Genomic DNA, 20,784 nt, shown 5'->3' on the forward strand with positions numbered 1-20,784 from the left:
TTCTTCCAGAACCCTCCTCATAACATACTTCTGTGTCCCTGATTTTGCTTATGCTCAAAAAGTAGGCCCAAGATAGTCTTAAAACCAAAATGATTTTTACTGTCGCTGTTTTTTTTAAAAGATCAGCTTCCAGGATATAAGGAATCTAGAAAGAAGAACAAATTGTCTTGCTAGACTCCCCCAAAACGAGCCACTTTAGAAAATATACGCTCCTCCCCAAAACCCTCCCCCACATAGTCAGAGTTTTTCTTTTGGGCAAACCTGCTCCTTGGGAAGGGAGGTGGCAAAACCTGTTTGAAGGTGAAGTTACCTCCCTTCTACACCTCCCTCCTTTGAGGCAACAGCAACAACAGCTCAGGCAGAGAAAAGGGTACAGAAGTGTTGGGGAGCTGGGACAACCAGCTCCCTGACATTTCCAAGTGTTTAAAGAAGGAAACAGGAAGACTTGTGACGATGGGAACTATGCAAGAGGCAGGAGAAAAGACATTCGATCTTGGGTAAGTAAGATCTCGGTTAACTTGATTAGAAACACGGAGTCACTAGTCTTGAGGGACTTTCCCACCATCCATTTCTCACAGGTCACATCTCAGGTTCCTAGAGGAGACAAGGTTGAAAGAGAGTTAATTTGCAGAGAAGGGATGGGGGTGGCTCTGGGTAGGAAATGTCAGAACGGTATGGGAACTGGGGAACAGGGGATTCCACATAATTCCCTTTTTTTTTTTTTTTCCTTTTTCTCCCAAAGCCCCCTGGTACACAGTTGTATATTCTTCGTTGTGGGTCCTTCTAGTTGTGGCATGTGGGACGCTGCCTCAGTGTGGCCTGATGAGCAGTGCCATGTCTGCGCCCAGGATTTGAACCAACAAAACACTGGGCCGCCTGCAGTGGAGCGTGCGAACTTAACCACTCGGCCATGGGGCCAGCCCCAGCCCTATTTTTGTTGTTGTTGTTTTTTTTTTTTTGGAGGAAGATTAGCCCTCAGCTAACTACTGCCAGTCCTCCTCTTTTTGCTGAGGAAGCCTGGCTCTGAGCAAACATCCATGCCCATCTTCCTCTAGTTTATACGTGGGACGCCTACCACAGCATGGCTGCCAAGCAGTGCCATGTCCGCACCCAGGATCCGAACCAGCGAACCTCGGGCCGCCGAGAAGCGGAACGTGCGAACTTAACCGCTGCGCCACCGGGCCGGCCCCCCCCCCCCAGCCCTATTTTTTTAAAGGAAGTTTCTATATTTTGTGTCTGATAAATCTGCCCCTGTTCTGTTTTCTAACCCCCACACTCCAGAATGGCCATCAGGAAAGGTGACCTAGAACTAAGTTTTGGTCCAGGTTCTCCTTCCCAGCAAATCTCTCTTCCTCCTTACTTTCTTCCCCCACCCTTCCACCTATGGTGGTTTCCCCTAACCACTCCCCGGCATGGAAAGGCAGGCCTGACTAGGTGCCATCTTTCCCAACTTTGCCCAGTGACAGCTGGGCAGGTCTGTCAGGTTCCAACCAATTGTAACGTGGAATGCCTCTCACCCCTAGCGTGTAGGTGGAGCAACTGCCACGGAGGTAAATATGATTAGCTTTACATTCCCTCCTTCCTTGGCTCCTAAACCCAACAGTTAGGGTGATCTGTTTCCAGCAAGTGGTAAAGGTGGTATAAATATCTGTCTAGGAAACAAGACCTGAGTTCTTTTTAAGGCCTTACCTCTACTCTGTACCTTAGTTACTGTTCTTCATGCCAGTGTCTCCTACCTACTCTCCAGTTCCCTTAAGACACTGCCTATTTTGTCTCATGATAATCTTTTCTTCCTGGGGACTATCTTAGGGTCAGGGAGAATGCAGAAGCAGCAGGACTAGCAGCATCCCCAAGACTTGGGGAACTGGAGCTGAAGGAGGAATGGCAGGATGAAGAATTCCCTAGGTGAGGAAGTGTGAGGGAGGTTGGGAGAAGGGAGGGATGGTTACAAATGGAGGGCCGGGATGGTAAATTAGGGCTTGAAGGAAAGAGGTGGGAAAAAGAAAGCAGAGGTGGTGAGAGAAAACTGACAAGGTGATACCTGGCGTGATGCCTTTAACCTGTATTTCTGCCCCCATTCAATCTTTTCCCCTCTAGATTGCCTCCTGAAGAGGCTGACCCTTCTGAAGATCCTGACGATCCTAAAAGAGACTCGCAGGCAGGTAGGTAAAGTAGAACGTAGGCCTCCAGTTCTTGATTCTAGTCCAGTGAAGGGTTATGCCACCCTTATCCCTTTGCAGTTCTATTTCCCTTTTCCCAAATGTCCCCTGTGTTAGTCCTTCTTTAGAATTCACCCCATATCATCACTTCCATATACAGGCATTCTGACCTCCCTCCGCCAACACACATCTTTCTATTCTCTTCTTCCTCCAACCCCAGGCACCCCCAGCACTTTAGCCTTGTGTGGCCGGCGCCCCATGCGCAAGCGTCTTTCTGCCCCAGAGCTGAGACTGAATCTGGCTAAGGGGCCTGGAGATGCTGGAGCTTCTCCCACCCACTCTGTACCTTCCTCTTCTGATGGCAGTTCTGACCTGGAGGTAGACGAATTGGAGACACCTTCAGACTCGGAGCAGCTGGACAGTGGACATGAATTTGAATGGGAAGGTGGGAAAGAAACCTGAGGACTGAGCTGGTAGAAGTAGAGGCCAATGTTAAAGAAGCTCAGGATGGATTTAGTGGGACTAAAGTTAGAACTAATAAGGTGGGGACCAAGAGGTAAAGTCAGCAGAATTATTTCTTCAGAATGGAAAAGTAGAGCCTGTAAATCCAACGTGAGAGTAGTGTATGTGTGTGGGGGGTGTCCTTTGTTTATCAGTTCATTTATTGAATGACTATTACATGTTATCACTGAGCTAGAACTGAGTTATAAAGATGAATAAGATAGTTCCCACCCTCAGGGAATTCTCTAGTAAGAAATAAACATGTCTACAAATAAGTGCAGTTAAAGGTAATGATCTACGTGTGTACAGAGTACAGTGCAGGCAGGGAGAAGGAAGAGGTCAGTTTTGCCTGAGGCGTTAGGAAAAACTTCTTTGCAGAGAGTGATTCTCAGCTGATGTTTATCATCTCAGAGTTGGAGACACATTCTAGATGGAAGAAGCAACTTGAGCAATAGCATGGCATGTTGGGGAATTCAAAGCATTTAGCATGACTTTTTAGATATTAAGGAAAACTTTGTTTCTTCTCTACTCACGACACTTCTGACACCAAAGTGTGAGTTTTCCCCACACCAACCAGTTCTCCAACTCTCCAGACACCAGTTGGTTGTCCTGCAATTCAGTTGTGACATTTAACTGGAGTTAGCACAGACCCCACAGGTAACCAGCTCACCTTCAAGACTGCCCCCAGGCTTCAGATACCAATCACATGTCCAGGATCTGGACATCACCTATGTTTCTGACTGACTAGCTATAAATCAGATTCCCACTACCCCCTCCTCAGGCTTGATAATTTGCTAGAATGGCTCACAGAACTCAGCAAAACAGTTTACTTACTAGATTACAGGTTTATTATAAGAGGATACAACTCAGGAATAGCCAGAAAGAAGAGGTACATAGGACAAGACACATGGTGTGGAGCTTCCATGCCCTCTCTGGGCACACCACCCTCCCAGCACTTCCGTGTGTTCGCCAGTGTGAAAGTTCTCAGAACCCCTTTGGTTCGGGGCTTTTTATGGAGGCTTCATATGTAGGCATGACTGATTAAATCACCGACCATTAGTGATTCTTTTTTTAAGTGAGCTAATTTATCTATTTATTTTTTCTCCCCAAAGCCCCAGTACATAGTTGTATATCCTAGTTGTAAGTCATTCCAGTTCTTCTATATGGGACGCCACCACATCATGGCTTGATGAGCGGTGCATAGGTCCGCACCCAGGATCCGAACCTCGGAACTCCAGGTCATGGAAGCCAAGCCTGCGAACTTAACCATTCAGCCCTGGGCCAGCCCCCATCAGTGATTAACGCAACCTCTAGTCTCTTTCCCCTTCCCAGAAGTCAGAGGGTGAAAGTTCCAACTGTTTTTTTTTTATTATTGTGGTCATAATAGTTTATAACATTGTGAAGTTTCAGTTGTACATTAATATTAGTTGTACATAATAAAGTGTGCCCCTTCATCCCTTGTGCCCACACTCTACCCCTCATCCCCCCTGGTAACCACTAAATTGTTCACTTTGTCCATAAGTTTGTTTATATTCCACATATGAGTGAAATCATACAGTGTTTGTCTTTCTCTGTCTGGCTTATTTCGCTTAACATAATGCCCTCAAGGTCCATCCATGTGGTTGCAAATGGGACAATTTTGTCTTTTTTTTTATAGCTGAGTAGTATTCCATTGTATATATATATACACCATATCTTCTTTATCCAGTCATCAGTCAATGGGCACTTGGGTTGCTTCCATGTCTTGGCTATTGTGAATAATGCTACAGTGAACATAGGGGTGCCTAAGTTTCTTTGTATTGTTGATTTCAAGTTCTTTGGATAAATACCCAGTAGTGGGATAGCTGGATCATATGGCATTTCTATTTTTAATTTTTTGAGAAATCACCATACTGTTTTCCACAGTAGCTGCACCAGTTTGCATTCCCACCAGCAGTGGATGAGGGTTGAAAGTTCCAACTCTTTAATCACATAGTTGGTTCCCCTGTCAACCAGCCAGTTATCCTTAGGGGCTTTCCAGAGTCACCTCATTAACATAAACTCAAGTGGCTGTGAGAGGCTTGTTATGAATAACAAAAGATATTCCTTTCACCTTTATCATCTAGAGCTGTTTCAGGAGCCAGGGACAAAACCAAAATATATATTTATTATTATATCACAGATATGTAGGGGTGGGAGGTGAAGAGAGAATGACAAAAGCTAGTGCTCTGTTAAGTAGGAAAGGGTCAAGTCCTGGAGGTCCTTGCTACAATGCTAAGGAGTTTACATTTTATTCTATAGGCAATGGAGAGTCACTGATTTTTTTTTTTTTGGTAAAGCTTCAGTGCATGGTTGTATATCCTAGTTATTAGGGTTTTTATAATTCTCTATGTGAGCTGCTGCCACAGTATGACAACTGACAGGTGGGTCATATGGTTCCATGACCAGGAAACAAACCCAGGCCATGGGGGCACCAAATCTTAACCATTAGACCACCAGGGCTGGCTCATTGAATGGTTTTAATCGAGGGAGTAACATGATTGGATTTAACCACTCTGAAAAGATTGGAAATAACCTGAATGTCCACCAGTAGGGTATTAATTCTATTATGGTGCATCCATGCAATGGAATACTAAATACTAGGCAACTTTTTTTTTTTTTTTAGGAAGATTAGCCCTGAGCTAATATCTGCCGCCAGTCCTCCTCTTCTTGCTGAGGAAGGTTGGCCCTGAGCTAACATCCGTGCCCATCTTCCTCTACTTTATACGTGGGACGCCTGCCACAGCATGGCTTGCCAAGTGGTGCCATGTCCACACCCAGGATCCAAACCAGTGAACCCTGGGCCGCCGAAGTGGAACATGTGCACTTAACTGCTGTGCCACTGGGCTGGCCCCCTAGGCAACTATTTTTTAAGATGAGGCAGCTCTTTCTATTGCTATGGAAAGATAATGCAGAATTAGTAGGTATGGTATATTGCCATTTGAGTAACAAAAGTAGAGGAGCAAAGAAAGCTTGCTCTAGCGGTGGTGTAGAGGGTGAAATGGAGGAAAACAGACTAGAGGCAGGGGGACCAGTTAGGAGGCTAGTACCAAGGCCAGGTGAGAAATGCTAAGAAGCTGAACCAGGACAGTAGTTGTGGAAAGAATGATAAAAGAATATAATGGAGGCAGATAGAAGAGAATCTGGGGTCCAATTGGCTTGAAGGCTGATAGAAAAGAAAGAGTCTCGGGTGACATACAGTTTTCTCAGGCAGCTAGATGGATGGGGTCATTCATCAAGAAAGGAAATATGGGAGGAGGAAGAGAATAAGTTTGAGTTGCACTTTGGGTCTGGTAACTTGGAGATGACAGAGACACAAAATAGAGATGTCCACTCTAGGCAGTTAGGGAAATGGGTCTGGAGTTAGAAGTCTGGGTTAGAGAGGCAAATTTGGAATCATCACCTTCCTGGGGGTAATTGAAGACATGGGATTAGATGAACTCACCCAAGGAAGAGCATGGAAGAGGAAATAAAGAATCCAGAAAAAAACCTGATTCTGGCAAGGGCCATCTACCTACCATAGTGCAACTTTACCTCACGGCCACCGTGTAGTGGAAAGGTGAGGGCAATGAGCTGCAGGAAAGAAACTAGCAAGCAGTTGAGTTGATTGGACAAACTAGAGCTAGAGTCATGGGAAAAAATTGAGGAATGAGAGTTTGGAGTAAGAAACTCTGGAATCTGGCGAAGTTACAAGATGCTGAAAGTGTGTTTTCTGCCTTGTTGATCCTTCCCCATCCCTCTCTTTTAGATGAACTGCCCCAGGCAGAGGGTCTGGGGGCCAGTGAGGCAGCTGAAAGGCTGGGCCGGGGTTGTGTGTGGGATATGGCTGGAGAAGACGGTCGTCACTGGAGGGTGTTCCGAACAGGACAGCAGGAGCAGCGAGTGGACATGACTGTCATTGAGCCCTATAAGAAAGTCCTATCTCATGGAGGTAAAGGCTAGCGTAAGCGGAGGTTTAAGAACTGTGACTTCTTAAATAAAATGCCTAAGCGCGAAACTCAGTTATTGGGTTCAAAATCCTTCCTACAACTTCCAGAGTCCCTCAACCTAAACAGATATACTGTCTGTCAATACATATTTGCTGACTGAATGAATATTCCCTTTATCCTCTCCAGGCTACCATGGTGATGGCCTCAATGCTGTCATCCTCTTTGCCTCCTGTTATCTACCCAGAAGCAGCATCCCCAACTATACTTATGTCATGGAACACTTGTTTAGGTGAGATGGAAGGCCTGAAAGGATCCAGGGTGAATGTTAGGGAGGGAAAAGGGAAAAAGAACCCCTTCCATGATCAGTAGCTGATTGTAGAGTCTGTAATAATGTCCCTCTCACTCCCTAAAACCCCAAACACATACCTTCCCTGACCATTTCGTCCCCCCAGGTATATGGTGGGGACTCTGGAGCTGCTTGTAGCTGAAAATTATCTGCTTGTTCACTTGAGTGGAGGCACAAGCAGGGCCCAGGTTCCACCTCTGAGCTGGATGCGCCAGTGTTACCTCACTTTGGATCGGCGGTGAGCCTCTAGGACAAGAGGGCTATAACTCTCTTCCTTATCTTTTTCTTTTCCATCTTTCCATCCTTTCTTCTTCCATTTAGTCCCTTCCTCTTTTCTTTTCTTTGTTTTTTTTTTTAAAGATTGGCTGGGCCAACCTGGTGGCACAGTGCACATGTTCCACTTCGGCAGCCCAGGGTTCACTGGTTCGGATCCCAGGTGTGGACATGGCACCAATTGGCAAGCCATGCTGTGGCAGGCATCCCACATATAAAGTAGAGGAAGATGGGCATGATGTTAGCTCAGGGCCAGTCTTCCTCAGCAGAAAGAGGAGGATTGGCAGCAGATGTTAACACAGGGCTAATCTTCCTCAAAAAAAAAAAGATTGGCACCTGAGGTAATAACTGTTGCCAATCTTTTTTTTTTTTTTTCTGCTTTTTCTCCCCAAACCCCCCCAGTACACAGTTGTATACATATTTTAGTTGTGAGTCCTTCCAGTTGTGGCATGTGGGATGCTGCCTCAGTGTGGCCTGACGAGCAGTGCCATGTTTGCGCCCAGGATCCAAACTGGCGAAAACGTGGGCCACCAAAGCGGAGCGCGCGAACTTAACTACTCGGCCACGGGGCCGGCCCCCTTCCTCCTGTCTTTGTCTCTTTACACCCCTTTCCAAGCCTGTCCTGTCTTCTGTCCTCTCTTGGAGTCAGGGAAATCTAGTTTCAAATCTTGCCTTCACCATGTACTGGCTGTATGACTTTGGACGAGTCACTTAACCTTTCTGGGACTTGGATTCCTTATCTGTGAAATGGCAGTGATAATACCTTTGCCCCTAGGTATTTGTGAAAATCAATGTGGCATACTGCCTAGCACATAGAAGGCACCCCTGCCTTTCTCACAATCTTGCCACTTATTTTACGTTCCACATCTCCATTGTCTTCTCTGCATTCATCCCTGACCCATATGTCTCTTTTCCCCGGATGTTCCTTTTTTTCCCTTTCTTCCCCCCATCTTCCCATCACTTGCTTTCTCTTTCTTCTTGCTCCTTTTCTTTTTTTTCTCCTCATTGGTCTTCCACTTGGAGTTTTATAAGTAGTCCTGGTCATGGAGGGATGGAGAAATGTACAAAAGGGACTTATGCGAGGGAAGGGCACAGGAGGAAGATGGGGTAGAGAAAACCAGGCTGAGGGATTCTGAGAGGAGAGTTTCCTAAAACTAAGGCGCACGGAGGAGGGCTAAACAAGATAGATGGAGTTGAGATTGCAGTTAAAGGAATGGGGATTAAACCCGACTGCCAGAGAAATCTAGAAATCAGAGGAGAAGTGAAGGAAGTTAAAGTACAGAAGGTAGCTCCACCTCATCTTCAGGCCTGAAGGTCGGAGAAGAATAGGATGACCTAATGTTCCTCTTCAGCCTCCGGAAAAACCTGCGCGCCCTGGTGGTGGTCCATGCTACGTGGTATGTGAAGGCTTTCTTGGCGCTTCTTCGGCCCTTCATCAGGTACTAGCTCTGGGGACAAGGACCCGCCTTGCCCTTCTCCCCATTTTGGAAATCAAGATTGAGAACATCTTGCCCCACCCTGACTTTTCCTAGCCTTAACCACTCTCTCCTTATTACATTTCCTTTTGTAAGTCTCCAAGAGCCCTCTTCCCAGTGTAAAACACATTTGGTTTATCCTCTCTTTTCAGTTCCAAGTTCACACGAAAGATCCGTTTTCTGAACAGCCTGGAAGAACTGGCCCAACTCATCTCCTTGGATCAGGTCCACATTCCTGAAGCTGTCAGACGGTGAGTCCTGAGCTTAAGGATAGAAGTTTGGGGTGGGACGTGTAAAACCAATTCCTACTTTCCTAATACCTTGGGAGAGAAACATAGGAACTAAAAGATAGAGCTCCTGCTTTCAGATGCTTCAGTGTATCTGGGAAAACTGCACACACCCAGAGAAGAAATTAAGGACACCACTGTAGCCAACAAGAACAAATGAAAACACTATTGTAAGTGCAGGAGTAATCATAGCACAGAATTTAGAGATTCAGACCAGCCCTAGAAATTAGGATAGGATATGTTGGCAGTTAATAGGAGAGAATATCCTATTCTCAATGGGGGAGGGGTGCAGAAAGCAAAGAATCCTAAATGAGTGACCAACTCAAGCATCCAGTCTTCCAGCTCTTCCAATTCACCTGCTTCTCTCCCCAAACCAGTGAGTAAAACCGAGGTCCTGCTCCTGTGCCACTTTATTTATTTATTTATTTATTTTCTCTCTTCTCCTAGGCTGGACTGGGATCTCCATGGCTCAGGAGGGACCTAGCATAGGACTGGAATAAAGGGCCTTAGGACCAAGAAAAGATATTGATCTGCCTACACCCTAACCCTGAAACATCTAAGCTGTTTAATAAATCATCTCATTGTCAACCTCAGTACCAGTGGATTTTCACATCTCAATGGAGTGTCATTCCTTCCACCACCCTGCCTTCAAAGCAGGGCTTTGAGGTCCTGAGTCTGATTTGCTGGGTGACTTTCACTTCAGCTGTAGGGTACATGTAGTGGCATTATGTATGGGAAAGTGCAAAACTGTGGGTTTTAGTCCGCTTTAGCTGTAGAACCTCGGCATCTCTTTGAGTCTGCCTGTCCTCTTCTGTAAATGAAGGTGCTGAGATCCTTTCCACCTGGGTATTAACAGCAGTCTTTGAGGGCAAAGGGTGCGCAGGAAGGCAGGGCTTAACTGACCACAGCCACCCTGCCTGCTGGAAGCCAGGAGTCAGCTCCTAAATCTTGAAGAACCACTATATGCCCCTTTTTTTCTGTTTCTGCTGCCTGTGAGCCTGGGAAGGAGTGCTTTCAAAACCTGTAGTTTTGTCCTGTTAATAAATTTAGATTTGTAGCGGTTAATAAACCAATGAGAGATTTAAGCTCTGGCTCAGAGAAAGTGAACTGCTCTTCCCCGACCCTTTGCATCACGATCCGTCTGTGGGTTCGGCACGGATTCCTGCGCAGAGGCTCCCTAGGGTTTCAGCTCAGCCCCTGGGCGGCGGGAGCTCCCGCAAGACGAGGGCCTGGGGGAGGGGCGCCGCGCGCGCGTCCGAGCCCCCAGCGGGCTTCGGTTCAAACGACCTGGTGGGTCGAGAGAGGAAGGGAGGGAGAGAAGGCAGGAGCTCCGGCCTCCCTCACTGGCCTCCCTCCCAACCCCACGCCGCCTAGCCCCATGGTCCCCGCCGCCGGCGCGCTGCTCTGGGCCTTGCTGCTGAGTCTGGGGCTCCAGGCGGCGGGGGCCCAAGGCCTGACTTCGACCGGGATGCAGCGGGTCAGTTTCCGCTTCGGGGGCCCTATGACCCGCAGCTACCGGACCACCGCCCGGACTGGTGCTCCCCGGAAGATGAGGGTAACAGTAGAGGATGAGGATGACCTCGTGGCTGAGGCGGACCACCTGGCAGGCCCGGCCGCTGCCGAGCTCTTGGCCTCCACGGTGTACACAGGCATCAGCCAGTCGCGTTTGTCGCAGGAAGAGGATGGATCTTTGGAAGAGGGCGTTGTGATTGACGCTGGAAAGAGTAACACCAGGTCGGGGATTCCCAGTATGGATTCCACTACAAGGGGGTCCAGCTCAAGGTTTACAGCAAATAGCCAGGAGCCGGAAATCAGGCTGACTTCAAGTCCGCCGCCCTCCACCTGGAGGTCTAGTGTGGACCTACCACCCTCCGGGAGTACCCTGAACCAGTGGTCAACAGCAGGGGCCACGCCGAACGCGTGGCCACCACCCTCGGCCACAGCCATGCCACCTCCTGAGGATCTGCGGGTGGTGCTGATGCCTTGGGGCCCGTGGCACTGCCACTGCAAGTCAGGCACCATGAGCCGGACCCGGGCCGGGAAGCTGCATGGCCTTTCAGGACGCCTTCGAGTTGGGGCGCTGAGCCAACTCCGCACCGAGCACCGGCCTTGTACCTACCAGCAATGTCCCTGCAACCGGCATCGTGAGGAGTGCCCCCTTGACTCGGGTCTCTGTCCTGACACCAGCTGCACCACTCAGACCACCACCACCACCACTGCCTCCATGCCCCCCCTCAGCGCCAGACTCAGACCCACTCCATTCCCCATGTCCAGCCCCAGTCCAGCCCTTGATTTTTGGAAACGGGTCAGGATGGGGCTGGAGGATATTTGGAACAGCCTCTCTTCAGTGTTCACAGAGATGCAACCAGTAAGTGTTTGGTGATGAGCCCCGATCTTTGTTGATAGATCTGAAGTCCTGATGTCCAAAACCCTGTTGCTAAACCAGCCAGCGTGCTTGCATGAACTGTTACTTACCTGTTTGGTTATTGATATGTATTGGTTATTCACGTTATTCTTAGCCATTGATTTCACCTATTATTTCTTGAGCAACTGCTGGTTGGTTATTAGGCAACATGTATGATTGGTCATTAGACGATTATTGACCAAATTGTTAAGATTGTAGATATATAAAGAATTCTGGATGCATAGATAATTAGTGGATATAGAACATATCAATTAATAGTTTTCAGATTATTAATGCAGCTTAACACTAACAGCCAATATTTGAGACCTTATTATGCGCACTTTACATGAATGAATTCTCACAACAACCCTATGAAGAAACCGGTGTTTACAAAGCTAGTCAGTGGCAGAGTCACAGCAAGATTTAAACCAAGTTTGATGCTAGTGCCGATGCTCTTAACCACCACTATCCCAAAGAACTGTCCTTCTGGGATTATTACCAGCAACCTAAGAATTCTCAAGGAAGGACAGTCCTCTGCTTTACTGAAAGAGCTACCAAAGGTTCTGATTGATCTGACAAAATATTCTCAACTGATAGGATGACAGGACCTTTGGGGAGAGAGGAGGACAATAAAATGTATGCTTGGTCATTTTGCCGATTTCTGTTTTTGTCTTTCCCCTTGTGTGTCCAATACCATAATTCAATACAAAAAAAGCATAAATAGGGGCAGGGGTATTGAGGGAATGAGAGTTTGTGGGGAGAGGAAGATGAAGCAAGGAAGGGGGAAGAATATAGATGTGGTTATAATATTTCCCCTCTTCTCTATTTTGTTTCCTTACCCAGATAGAGAGAAACCAGAGGTAATGGCCACTTCATCTGCAAGAGGAGGTGTCGGCGTCTCAACCTCTTTTCCCATTTCAATCCCAGCACCCACTGGATATTTTTAGTACAGAAAAAGAAACCTAGAAAAAACAGTTGTTTGGTCTTGTGTCTTTTTACAGAGGTATGTGATGAAGGATAAACCATCAATCTCTTGAACCTTAAAACTGAACTGTGTAGGCGAATAGCATCTGGCTTAGTCCCTTCCCTTGTCCCCCAGGATAAAATGTTGATGTTGCTCATCTTCCTCATTTCCAAAGCTGTTTTTAAACGAGTCCTTCTTTAAAGACTTGAAAAATCTCAGATGAATGCCACGAAAAGGGAACGGAAAGAACAAGGAGTTGAGCCCTTGGAAGATGATGGTGGTCTTCTCCTTGCCTTCACGACAGTTAGCCTTCTCTCCTTGGAAAGGGCAATGTTGGTACACAATTCCACGTCAGCCACTTTCTAGGAGTACCTTCATCAACCATATCTCTATCCTTTAGCCCAACACATACCTATAAGTGATTACTCTGTGACTATTTTGCTTAAACTTTTTTTATTTGAAAAATGTATTTAAAAGTCCAACAAATTTTTAATATAAATTATGACTCTCAAACCCATTCCCACCACTCTAAATATTGTAAAAGTGATGGTAGCATACACATTAGAGAAAGTAGCTAAAGGCAAGAGAGCACCAAAGAAAAGAAGATTGTGTCCAAAGAATAGGCATTAGAATAAGGCTGAAGATCAAGGTGACCAGAGATTCCAGGAGTTCCCCCCATCTTTCCCCCCTATCCTGTTAACCCTTCAGATCAGATCTAGCATAACCCTCAAGCTATTGAACTACTTTAGGGCAAAAAGATGCACTACTTTCAGAGCAACTAGCTGGACTGGAACTGAGAGTAGATTGGGAATGGCTCTGCATGACCAATCTTAGACCTTGAAAACCGCAGGAAAAACACTGAAATTTGAAAAAATTAGAACTTCAGTCACTGGAGGTGGGGGCAAACTGGATGGTGGAATTAGCAGAGTAGATCCTAGTTCCCAAATTCCTGACCCCCACTGTCATCAAACAGGATGCTTGCTTCCTGTTACCAAGCTAATGAGACCCCGCCTGTTCATCTCAGAGCAGGAAGGAGCTCATCTGTCCTGTTCTCCCTTCCTAATCACCCTGCAAGGAAGGGGCTAGAACAAAAACACCTGAGAAAACTGAAAGTGCCTAAAGACCCTGCTCCTGCATTACTTTCCCACCTAAAGCAGACTCTTCAGACGGGCGGGGAATGCAACCTGGTCTTCAGACAAAACTCCCTGAGTCTTTTTTGTGTCTGGTTCTAGGACTAGCGCACAGAAATAGAGCTTAAAATTTGGGAAGGATAAGCTGGCGTGTCTGCGGCTCTACTGCTTTTCTGTTCCTCCCTTCCCTGATCCCACCATACCCTGTTCATGCCTCCACACTACAGGAACCCCTCCTCCAGAGAACAAGAATGGAGAAGCACAGTGCACATCCAACACAGAGACATGAACCCATCCAAGCACGAGCAACACACTGAGTAAAGAACTGTTTGGAGATTATGTGCAGCCCTATTGAGCCTACTTTATGAGGGGGCCTAGTTCATCCATGGCTCAGACTTATGATGAATAACAGGATAGGGTGGGGAGGAGGTGGAAATCACTTAAGAGAAAAATATCTTGACTCTAGAGCAATGGCTCTCAACTGGGGGTGATCTTGCCTCTTAGGAGACATTTGGCAATGTCTGGAGACATTTTTGGTTGTTATAACTAGGGTGGGCCAGGGATGCTGCTAAAAACTGTACAATGCACAGGACAGTCCCCCACTCCACAATTATCCAGCCCAAAATGTCCAAAGTGCCTAAGTTGAGAAGCCTTGCTCTACAGTTTGCCCTGCTCCCATGCTGTGAGGATCTTCAGATCCCTAAACTCACAGATGATTGTTTTCAATCTATTTATCTCACTACCTCTGCCATCCTCAATGGTCAGGAAGTCCACCCTGAGACATAACTCCTAGTTTTGCTGCATTCTGAGTTTCTCTCTAGATCCCTCTTCCTTCTCTCACCTGGGCCAGCAGGGAGGTTGGCAGAGGGCAGGCCAGGTCCCCAAGACTTAAATGGAATGTCATTAGGTTAAGATCCACCTCTTATTTTAACTCTTATTCAGTGGGAAACAATAAGGTTCCTAAAAGGGATAGGGTTAAGGGTAGAGGTAGTAGCAGGATGGGGGTAATTAACAGAACTCATCTTAAATAAAATCTTTAATTAATTTAAAAAAAAAAGGAAAGATGTTGGGAAGCTATCAATGCTACAGAAACACGGAGTTAGAGGCCTAACTAGAGAAAGACCCTGGAACTGGCAGAGAAATATTGAGGGGCTGTGAGCTTAAGGTCTGAGATCTACAGAGTAGACTAGGCAGTGGTCACCCTCCCAGCCCCTGCTTGACGTCTGCTTCAGTTCATTCCAAGAGGAAGGAGGAGAAGGGCAGGGAGGTAGGGAGCTTCTCAGCAAAGCTGGCTTCAGCTTTGGTAATCTCGCCCACCTGTCCCATTTAAGGAGTTCCAGGTGAAGACTTTAAGAACAAATGGCACCTAGACCATCATTCAGGAGAGGGGAACTCATTCCAGGTTCCCAGAAAACTCCTATCTCAGATCTGAGAGTGTCCAGGGCTTCAGCTGAGCTCCTCTGGCCAACCAGTAGTCATTGGTCAGTCCTGCTGCCTTGACCCCATCTCCAGGAGGGGCTCTAGCCAGAGGGAGTAGGGGGAGTCCAGCCCCCAAGCCTTTTGAGGCACTATTAGGTGAATAGGGGAAAGAGAGGCCCTGGGGACACTGGTTGTAGGAAGCATCTGGTGGGGGCAGCATCTCTTCTGGGCTGGACAGAGTAGGGGTTACAGACAGCAGAACCTAATTTAAAAAAAAAAGAAGGACGATCAGCCGCAAAGAAAATCTGAGGCACTGGGGAGAAGGCGCCACCTAGTACAGACTCTGAACTATTTCCACAGTGTGCTCTTTTCTCTATTTCTGTCTGTCTGCACATCCCTTTCTCTCCGTCCTTCTGGATCCTACATTCTTGACTCTTCCATTCTACTTCTTTCTCCCTCCTCCCCTCTTCACTTCCCATTCTTGCAGAGGACCAGGGTTCTGAGGCAGGGCATCAAGATGTGTGGGCAGGGGGCTGCAGGTGTTGGATGGGTTTCTCTAGTCACTCACCAGTCCTGTTGGAGCTACAAGCCCCTAGAATTGCTCCATGGCCTGTCTCGGTTTCCCTTGGATCTCATCTGCTCCTGAACTGCACCTGTCTGTGAAACAGCACATGTGAGACCCCCTCCCAAGTCTTCATATGGCACAGTTAAGAGATCTCCCTTGTGCCCTCCACAGAAGAGGTTGATCCCATCTCCTTGACAATAAAATCAATCTGAAAAGGTTAAAACTAACCGCCATTCCCCCATGGGAAGTCTCAGTGCCTCCCTTCACACTGACCTTCACGAAGATGAGATAAAATGGGTCTTTTACTAATAGATCCTCTCACAAAGGACTCTCATATTTATCTGAGTTTCACAGGGTGAAAAGACTCCTTCACTATCTTTAGGCCCATTTCCCTTATTTTGAGAGCAGAAAGGCATATGAGACAGTATTTAGGACAGAAATGCTCAGCTTTTTTCCTGCCCCAACACTCCCAATCACAATATGACTTACTATGGCACTGAGACAGCAGTTTTTAATTAATAGAAGGAACAGTTATGGTTTTTGGAAAAAGCCCTCCAAGTAACTCCTAAGACATATATATTCCCCACCCCAATGAAGAACAATCTGCTAATTGTAAAGATGAGGGAGCCTAGGCCAGAGATCTGAAATGCCAGGTCTCAGGCTTATGCAGCTAATGACCAGGACTAGAATCCTAGCTTCTCGCTTCTACCTTGACTTTTTATTATGTCCCCTGCTTGAACTTTCAAAAAGGGGAATAGTTCTACGCCACAACCCCATATCGACCTCTCCCCCTTCCCTTGTTACCATGGCAAGTCCATCTCCAGCCCCCATCTCCCCAGAGCCAATATGAGTCAGGTGGACAAAATTCATTGGTTCCCCAATCATGGTCCGGTCAATTCGCCTCCTCTTCTTCTTCTGCTTGGAGAAAACAGGGGAGTTATGTCTCAAGCCCCCTCCTCCAGTCACAGTGGAGGAAGGGAAAAGGCTTGCAAACCACTAAGGGAAAAGCTAAGGGTCTGATGGGAAAGGGGATGTGGCATTATAACAGGGAAATCACTAGGGTATGAAAGGCAAGGCTGGAACAACACAAACAGGGAGGACACAGGCAGGGTGGTGAGGGCAGTGGCCTGCAGAGTGAATAGTGGACAAAGAAAGGACATGTCAATGTCACCTCTGGCTGATGAGGAAACAATGGGGAAAACTGACAGGTATTATGCTCCGCCTACACCCCCTACACACCTCAGAAGGGACAGGAACAGGAAGTGACAGGTAGGACTATTCACTTCTTCCATCGCCCAGTCCCCTTTATTCCATGTACACCCCTGCTTGGCCATAGAAAACTATCCTGACAGAAGGGAGGCAGGAAGTGCGCTTTTGAGACGGCAGCTCCTAGATGGTATGTCTACTTCACAGTATACGGTAACTGATTTCTGTGTGTGTTGGGGTGTGGGTGGGGAGACTCACCGGCTGGGGTTTCTCTACCACGCAGCAGCCCAGTTTGTGCCAAAATTCACTCATGTTCCCTGATGGTTCCAGTTTCACTCCTCTGCCTGAGGCCCCAGAGGGCTCTTGCTCTGTGCCTTGACCGTCCACTCCTCAATCCCCTCAGGTGTAACAACACTCTAGATTCACTCAGCTGGATGTGTCTAGAGTCCTCGGAGCCCTTAGCTGAGCAATGAAGGTCAGCGTATCTGACCTGAGAGACTAGCGGGCAGGCACAACGTTATGTCTTCCTCAGACTTGGAACCCTGGACGAGCAGAAAGTTAAGAGAGAAGAAAGATTAATGAGAAACACCCACCCCTCCTTAAGAAGCCTCCTGATGAGCCCATATCTTCTCATTCTCTCCTAAAGACCCTAGTTCTGTACCCAACACCAACCTTCTCCAAACATAAGAACCTCACAGTGTGACTCTCAGAGAAAGGAAAAGAACCAGAAGGATACTAAGGGGTTAAGTAGCAGTAGGTGTTGGAACCAAGGGAGAGGAAAGGGGCTAGAAGCATTTAGGGTGAGAGGATGGGTGGGGACCAAAGGATAGTGGCAGAAATTAGCAAAGTCTGGGGGTGCTACAAGCTCCACCTCCCTCCTCCCTGGGTTTGGGGCAGAAGGGGAGGGGCATTTAAGTGAGTTTGAAGAGGAAATGGTGGTTTTTTGTTCTCACAAACAAGGCCTCGCCCCTGTCCCTCCCTTTTTCCTTACCTTACCTTGAACAGCCAGACTTTCTGTAAGACCAAGAGAGGCCTTGACTACCTAGGTCCTAGGTGACTAACTGTAGCAGGTTGGACTTCAAGAAAGACTTTCTACAGTGAGGAATTTCTTCCCTCTTTATTCCCTGCCCTTATTCTTCCTCATTTCCCTCAACTGAGACTCAACCCCTCCTAGAAGCCATTTAACAGTTCCTTTATTATTTGACCTTGAGATCCTTCCTGAAGGCTGTATACATTCTGTTTATCTGTGTCCAGTATCACTGCACTCCAGTGTGCGCACATTTGTTTGCACATATGTGGCATGGCCACACCTCCATGTATGTGTGTCTTGTATAGATTTGTGCACAGGTTGTGGGCACATGTGCCAGGTATGTTGTGTCCCATGAGGAATCTTTTTCCAGCCTCCCCACCCTCTTCACATGTCCTATCATGCCGCTCTGCTCTGCCTCACAGCCCATAGGGCCTGGGCCTCCCTCCCTCTTTCCCTCCCTCCTCCCCTCATGCTGTGACCTGTTCTCTCCTCCCTCCTTACCACTTCCACCCCCAAGATGCATCAGCCAACCAGACACAAGAAACCTTCCAACAGCATTAGTGTCCCAGGAAGAATTTTCTCCCCTTTTGTTTATTGCCCACCAGGATAGGGCACCTCTGGGTTTCCTCTGTTCTCACTGCATTTCCCCAGTCCTATAGTATAGGCAACCTCAAAGATTCCAAACAGGGCAGTTTCATGAATATGGCACTGTGGCATGAACAGGAATCTCCCTTCCCTCCAGACCTGGAACTCTAATACTCCGGCACACTAGACTGATCTAAGAACTGAGAGGGTTTTTTTTAACAGCCTTGAGATGAGATCACACAAACACTGAGATACAGCTTCTAGGGGAGGGAAGGACCCAGGAGTCTGAGCTTTCTCTTACTTCCCTTCTCACCAGTGGAGGGGAGGAGTAAAGAGACAAGGCGGAAGTCAGAACGCAGCTGTCCAGAGAGCGAGAGCTGTGGTCAGTGGGGAAATCAGTCAGTCACAGGGTTTGTCATGATGGTGGTGGTGGCGCGTGGTAAGGGTTGGAGGTGGGGGAATGAAGAAAACAATGAAGAATCAGAGGAAACCCCCAACACTACCAGACAGGCTGCACTGAGACTGCAGTCTCCCCCAGCACCCCCCCTGCTCAAAGCTGAGTGGACAGAAGAGGATGGTAGGAAGGGATAGGAGAGAAGAGGGGGAGGAGGAGAGAGAGAGAAAGGGGCAGTGGAGGGAACAAGGACGTTTCTGTTCCTTTTCTAGGGACCTGGCCAGAGCTGGGCGGAGGGAAATTGTGTGTGGGACTTGGCACGAAATGACCAATGATGATGAGAAGTGACCGGGAAATTCCATTCCCTAGGACATAGGACAGAAGGGTCTCCAAAACTTGGGGGTGGGGTCAAAGTGTGGAGAAGACTAGGCAGGGTGAATGTGGGGGTGGGGGGGGAGGGAACAAGGCCAGAAAAGGAAGTAAGAGCCATTGGCTGCCATTCTCCTTCTTTAAAATATCTAGAGGAGAGTGGGTTGAGGAAAAATGAGACGTGAACTGGTAAGCCCAGGAGGACGAGGCACGCGAATCCACTGCCCACTATTGTAACCCCACTGTGAAAGGGAAGGGGCTGGGAAAACAGCAGGAGGGATCAGGATTAGATCGCATAAGGCCATAACCTGACAGCCAAGTAGTGCTGAGAACTGGGCATGAGTCCCAAATAGGAAGAGTGAAATATGGGGAGCTAGGAAAGACACCAAGGTCATACAGGGGCTTAAGAGCTTCAGAACTGTTGGGGAGTGAGCAGGAGAAGGGATGGGAGAAAGGTTCCAGGGAGGAAGATGTACAGAGGTATTTCCCTGGTCCTGTTCTAGCCCCAAACCGGTTTTCCCGGTCCCACTGCCTCCAGCCCCAAGGCCTCCAACCCGCTGCCTGACAAGCCTTCACAAGAAGCAGCTGGAGAGAAAGAGAAAGAGGACTGAAAGAAAGGAGTGGGCAATTTGGCTATCAGCCCAGGGCTGCAGCTCGTCCCCTGTGGAGACCTCCGGACACAGAGGGCTGCTGAGGGGCCCTAGAGAAGTTGAGGTGGACCCCACTTTTCAGTCAAGTGAAAGGCATTTGCCCAGCACCAACCGTGCCCTTCCCAGGGAACGGTCTGGTGAGAGCTTAAGAGGAAACAGAGCTAGGCCCCAAGCTCCCGCTCCCCCTCCCCAATACATTAAGGCACACAGACTCCATTTCTGCCCACCCAACAGTACCCAGAAACTCTCTGCTCCTCCCAACGCTGAACTAGGATTGGGATCTCTCTGTGAATCTTTCGAACTCTGCCACTGTCCTCCCTGTCTGGCCCGGTGTCTCAAATTTAGACCTTCCAGGACCCAGCTTCGCTTCACTTTGGCACAGGCCACCACCGGGGTTAGTGAGTCTCGGAGGAGCCCTTCTCCCCCTCCCGCCTCCCTCCGCCACTCCAGTCCCTTCCCTCCCTTCTCCTCAGCGGCCTCAGCCTGCGCACCGCACCAGCGTGGCTGGGGACTGGTACTCAGGGAGCGCACCCCGTTCCCACCGCCCCAGCATCTCCACAGCCCTGGACGCCCTCCTCCCCCACCCCCAGCATCCGGTGCGTCTCCGCCTGGCTGGGCAGGCGGGGCGCAGCGGCCGGGGAACCGGCTCCATGGCCTCACCTGCTCCGCTGCGGCATCGAGGCGTCCGGCTGCGCCTGAGGGGGGATCCCGCTCGGTGCCCGCCAGTGCGGGGTTACCGGGCTCGCTCCTCGGCGCGGTAGGGGAGGCGAGGGCGGGCCGGCAGAGGTGGAGCTGGCTGCGGGCGGAAACGGCGGCGACGCGATTACGAAACCCGTCCGGCTAGGAGCTGGGCGCACAGCTCCCCCACGGACTGCTGAGGCACTGCATCGTGCAGGGCCGTGGGAGGGGGGCCTCGGCAGCCCCCGAGGGCCGCCGCCCCTCCAGGGCGAACCGCGGGATGTGGGCCCCTAGGGGAGGGCCTGGCTCTCAAGATGGGCCCCCCGGAATCGTTCCCTTTGCGCGCCAGGCATTGCGGGGAAAAACGAGGCGGAGCCCCCAAATCCCCCGGACCCACCCACG

At 48.6% G+C, this 20,784-nt stretch overlaps 3 protein-coding genes across 4 annotated transcripts; 2 read left to right on the forward strand and 1 right to left on the reverse strand.

The window, feature by feature from the left end:
* Positions 1-292: 292 nt before the first annotated feature.
* BNIPL (BCL2 interacting protein like) lies at positions 293-9,581 on the forward strand. 2 transcript variants are annotated; one of them, XM_014865346.3, is made up of 10 exons: positions 293-497; positions 1,810-1,905; positions 2,098-2,162; positions 2,380-2,604; positions 6,427-6,609; positions 6,794-6,896; positions 7,060-7,191; positions 8,579-8,665; positions 8,854-8,952; positions 9,436-9,581. In XM_014865346.3, the coding sequence occupies exons 1-10, from the start codon at positions 454-456 to the stop codon at positions 9,470-9,472; spliced, it is 1,071 nt and encodes a 356-aa protein (XP_014720832.3). In that variant the 5' UTR covers positions 293-453; the 3' UTR covers positions 9,473-9,581. The 2 variants fall into 2 exon arrangements, with proteins under 2 accessions (XP_014720832.3, XP_044614245.2); XM_044758310.2 differs by lacking the exon at positions 7,060-7,191 and having other exon boundaries at positions 312-497.
* A 353-nt stretch (positions 9,582-9,934) lies between these two features.
* On the forward strand, positions 9,935-12,389 carry C25H1orf56 (chromosome 25 C1orf56 homolog). The gene is made up of 2 exons (XM_044758306.2): positions 9,935-11,356; positions 12,236-12,389. The coding sequence occupies exons 1-2, from the start codon at positions 10,061-10,063 to the stop codon at positions 12,254-12,256; spliced, it is 1,317 nt and encodes a 438-aa protein (XP_044614241.2). The 5' UTR covers positions 9,935-10,060; the 3' UTR covers positions 12,257-12,389.
* Positions 12,390-12,790: 401 nt separating this feature from the next.
* CDC42SE1 (CDC42 small effector 1) lies at positions 12,791-20,520 on the reverse strand. The gene is made up of 5 exons (XM_014865359.3): positions 20,365-20,520; positions 16,935-17,218; positions 16,275-16,385; positions 15,474-15,562; positions 12,791-15,167 (listed from the first exon to the last, which is right to left on the reverse strand). Exons 2-4 carry the CDS (start codon positions 16,986-16,988, stop codon positions 15,488-15,490), a joined length of 240 nt encoding a protein of 79 aa, XP_014720845.1. The 5' UTR covers positions 16,989-17,218; positions 20,365-20,520; the 3' UTR covers positions 12,791-15,167; positions 15,474-15,487.
* Positions 20,521-20,784: the final 264 nt, after the last annotated feature.

The sequence above is a fragment of the Equus asinus genome, chromosome 25 (assembly GCF_041296235.1).
Source record: "Equus asinus isolate D_3611 breed Donkey chromosome 25, EquAss-T2T_v2, whole genome shotgun sequence".
Lineage (NCBI taxonomy): Eukaryota > Metazoa > Chordata > Mammalia > Perissodactyla > Equidae > Equus > Equus asinus.

What these genes read in the sequence shown, in the direction of transcription:
- BNIPL (XM_014865346.3), top strand. Translation starts at nt 454, where the DNA reads ATGGGAACTATGCAAGAGGCAGGAGAAAAGACATTCGATCTTGG. An exon ending in ACATGAATTTGAATGGGAAG is followed by an intron (nt 2,605 to 6,426) that starts GTGGGAAAGAAA and finishes CCTCTCTTTTAG; the next exon opens with ATGAACTGCCCCAGGCAGAG. An exon ending in CTTCTTCGGCCCTTCATCAG is followed by an intron (nt 8,666 to 8,853) that starts GTACTAGCTCTG and finishes CTCTCTTTTCAG; the next exon opens with TTCCAAGTTCACACGAAAGA.
- C25H1orf56 (XM_044758306.2), top strand. Translation starts at nt 10,061, where the DNA reads ATGAGAGATTTAAGCTCTGGCTCAGAGAAAGTGAACTGCTCTTCCCCG. An exon ending in TGTTCACAGAGATGCAACCA is followed by an intron (nt 11,357 to 12,235) that starts GTAAGTGTTTGG and finishes TTCCTTACCCAG; the next exon opens with ATAGAGAGAAACCAGAGGTA.
- CDC42SE1 (XM_014865359.3), bottom strand. Translation starts at nt 16,988, where the DNA reads ATGAGTGAATTTTGGCACAAACTGGGCTGCTGCGTGGTAGAGAAACCC. An exon ending in TGGTAGAGAAACCCCAGCCG is followed by an intron (nt 16,386 to 16,934) that starts GTGAGTCTCCCC and finishes TTCTCCAAGCAG; the next exon opens with AAGAAGAAGAGGAGGCGAAT. An exon ending in CTGGAGATGGACTTGCCATG is followed by an intron (nt 15,563 to 16,274) that starts GTAACAAGGGAA and finishes GCTGTTTCACAG; the next exon opens with ACAGGTGCAGTTCAGGAGCA.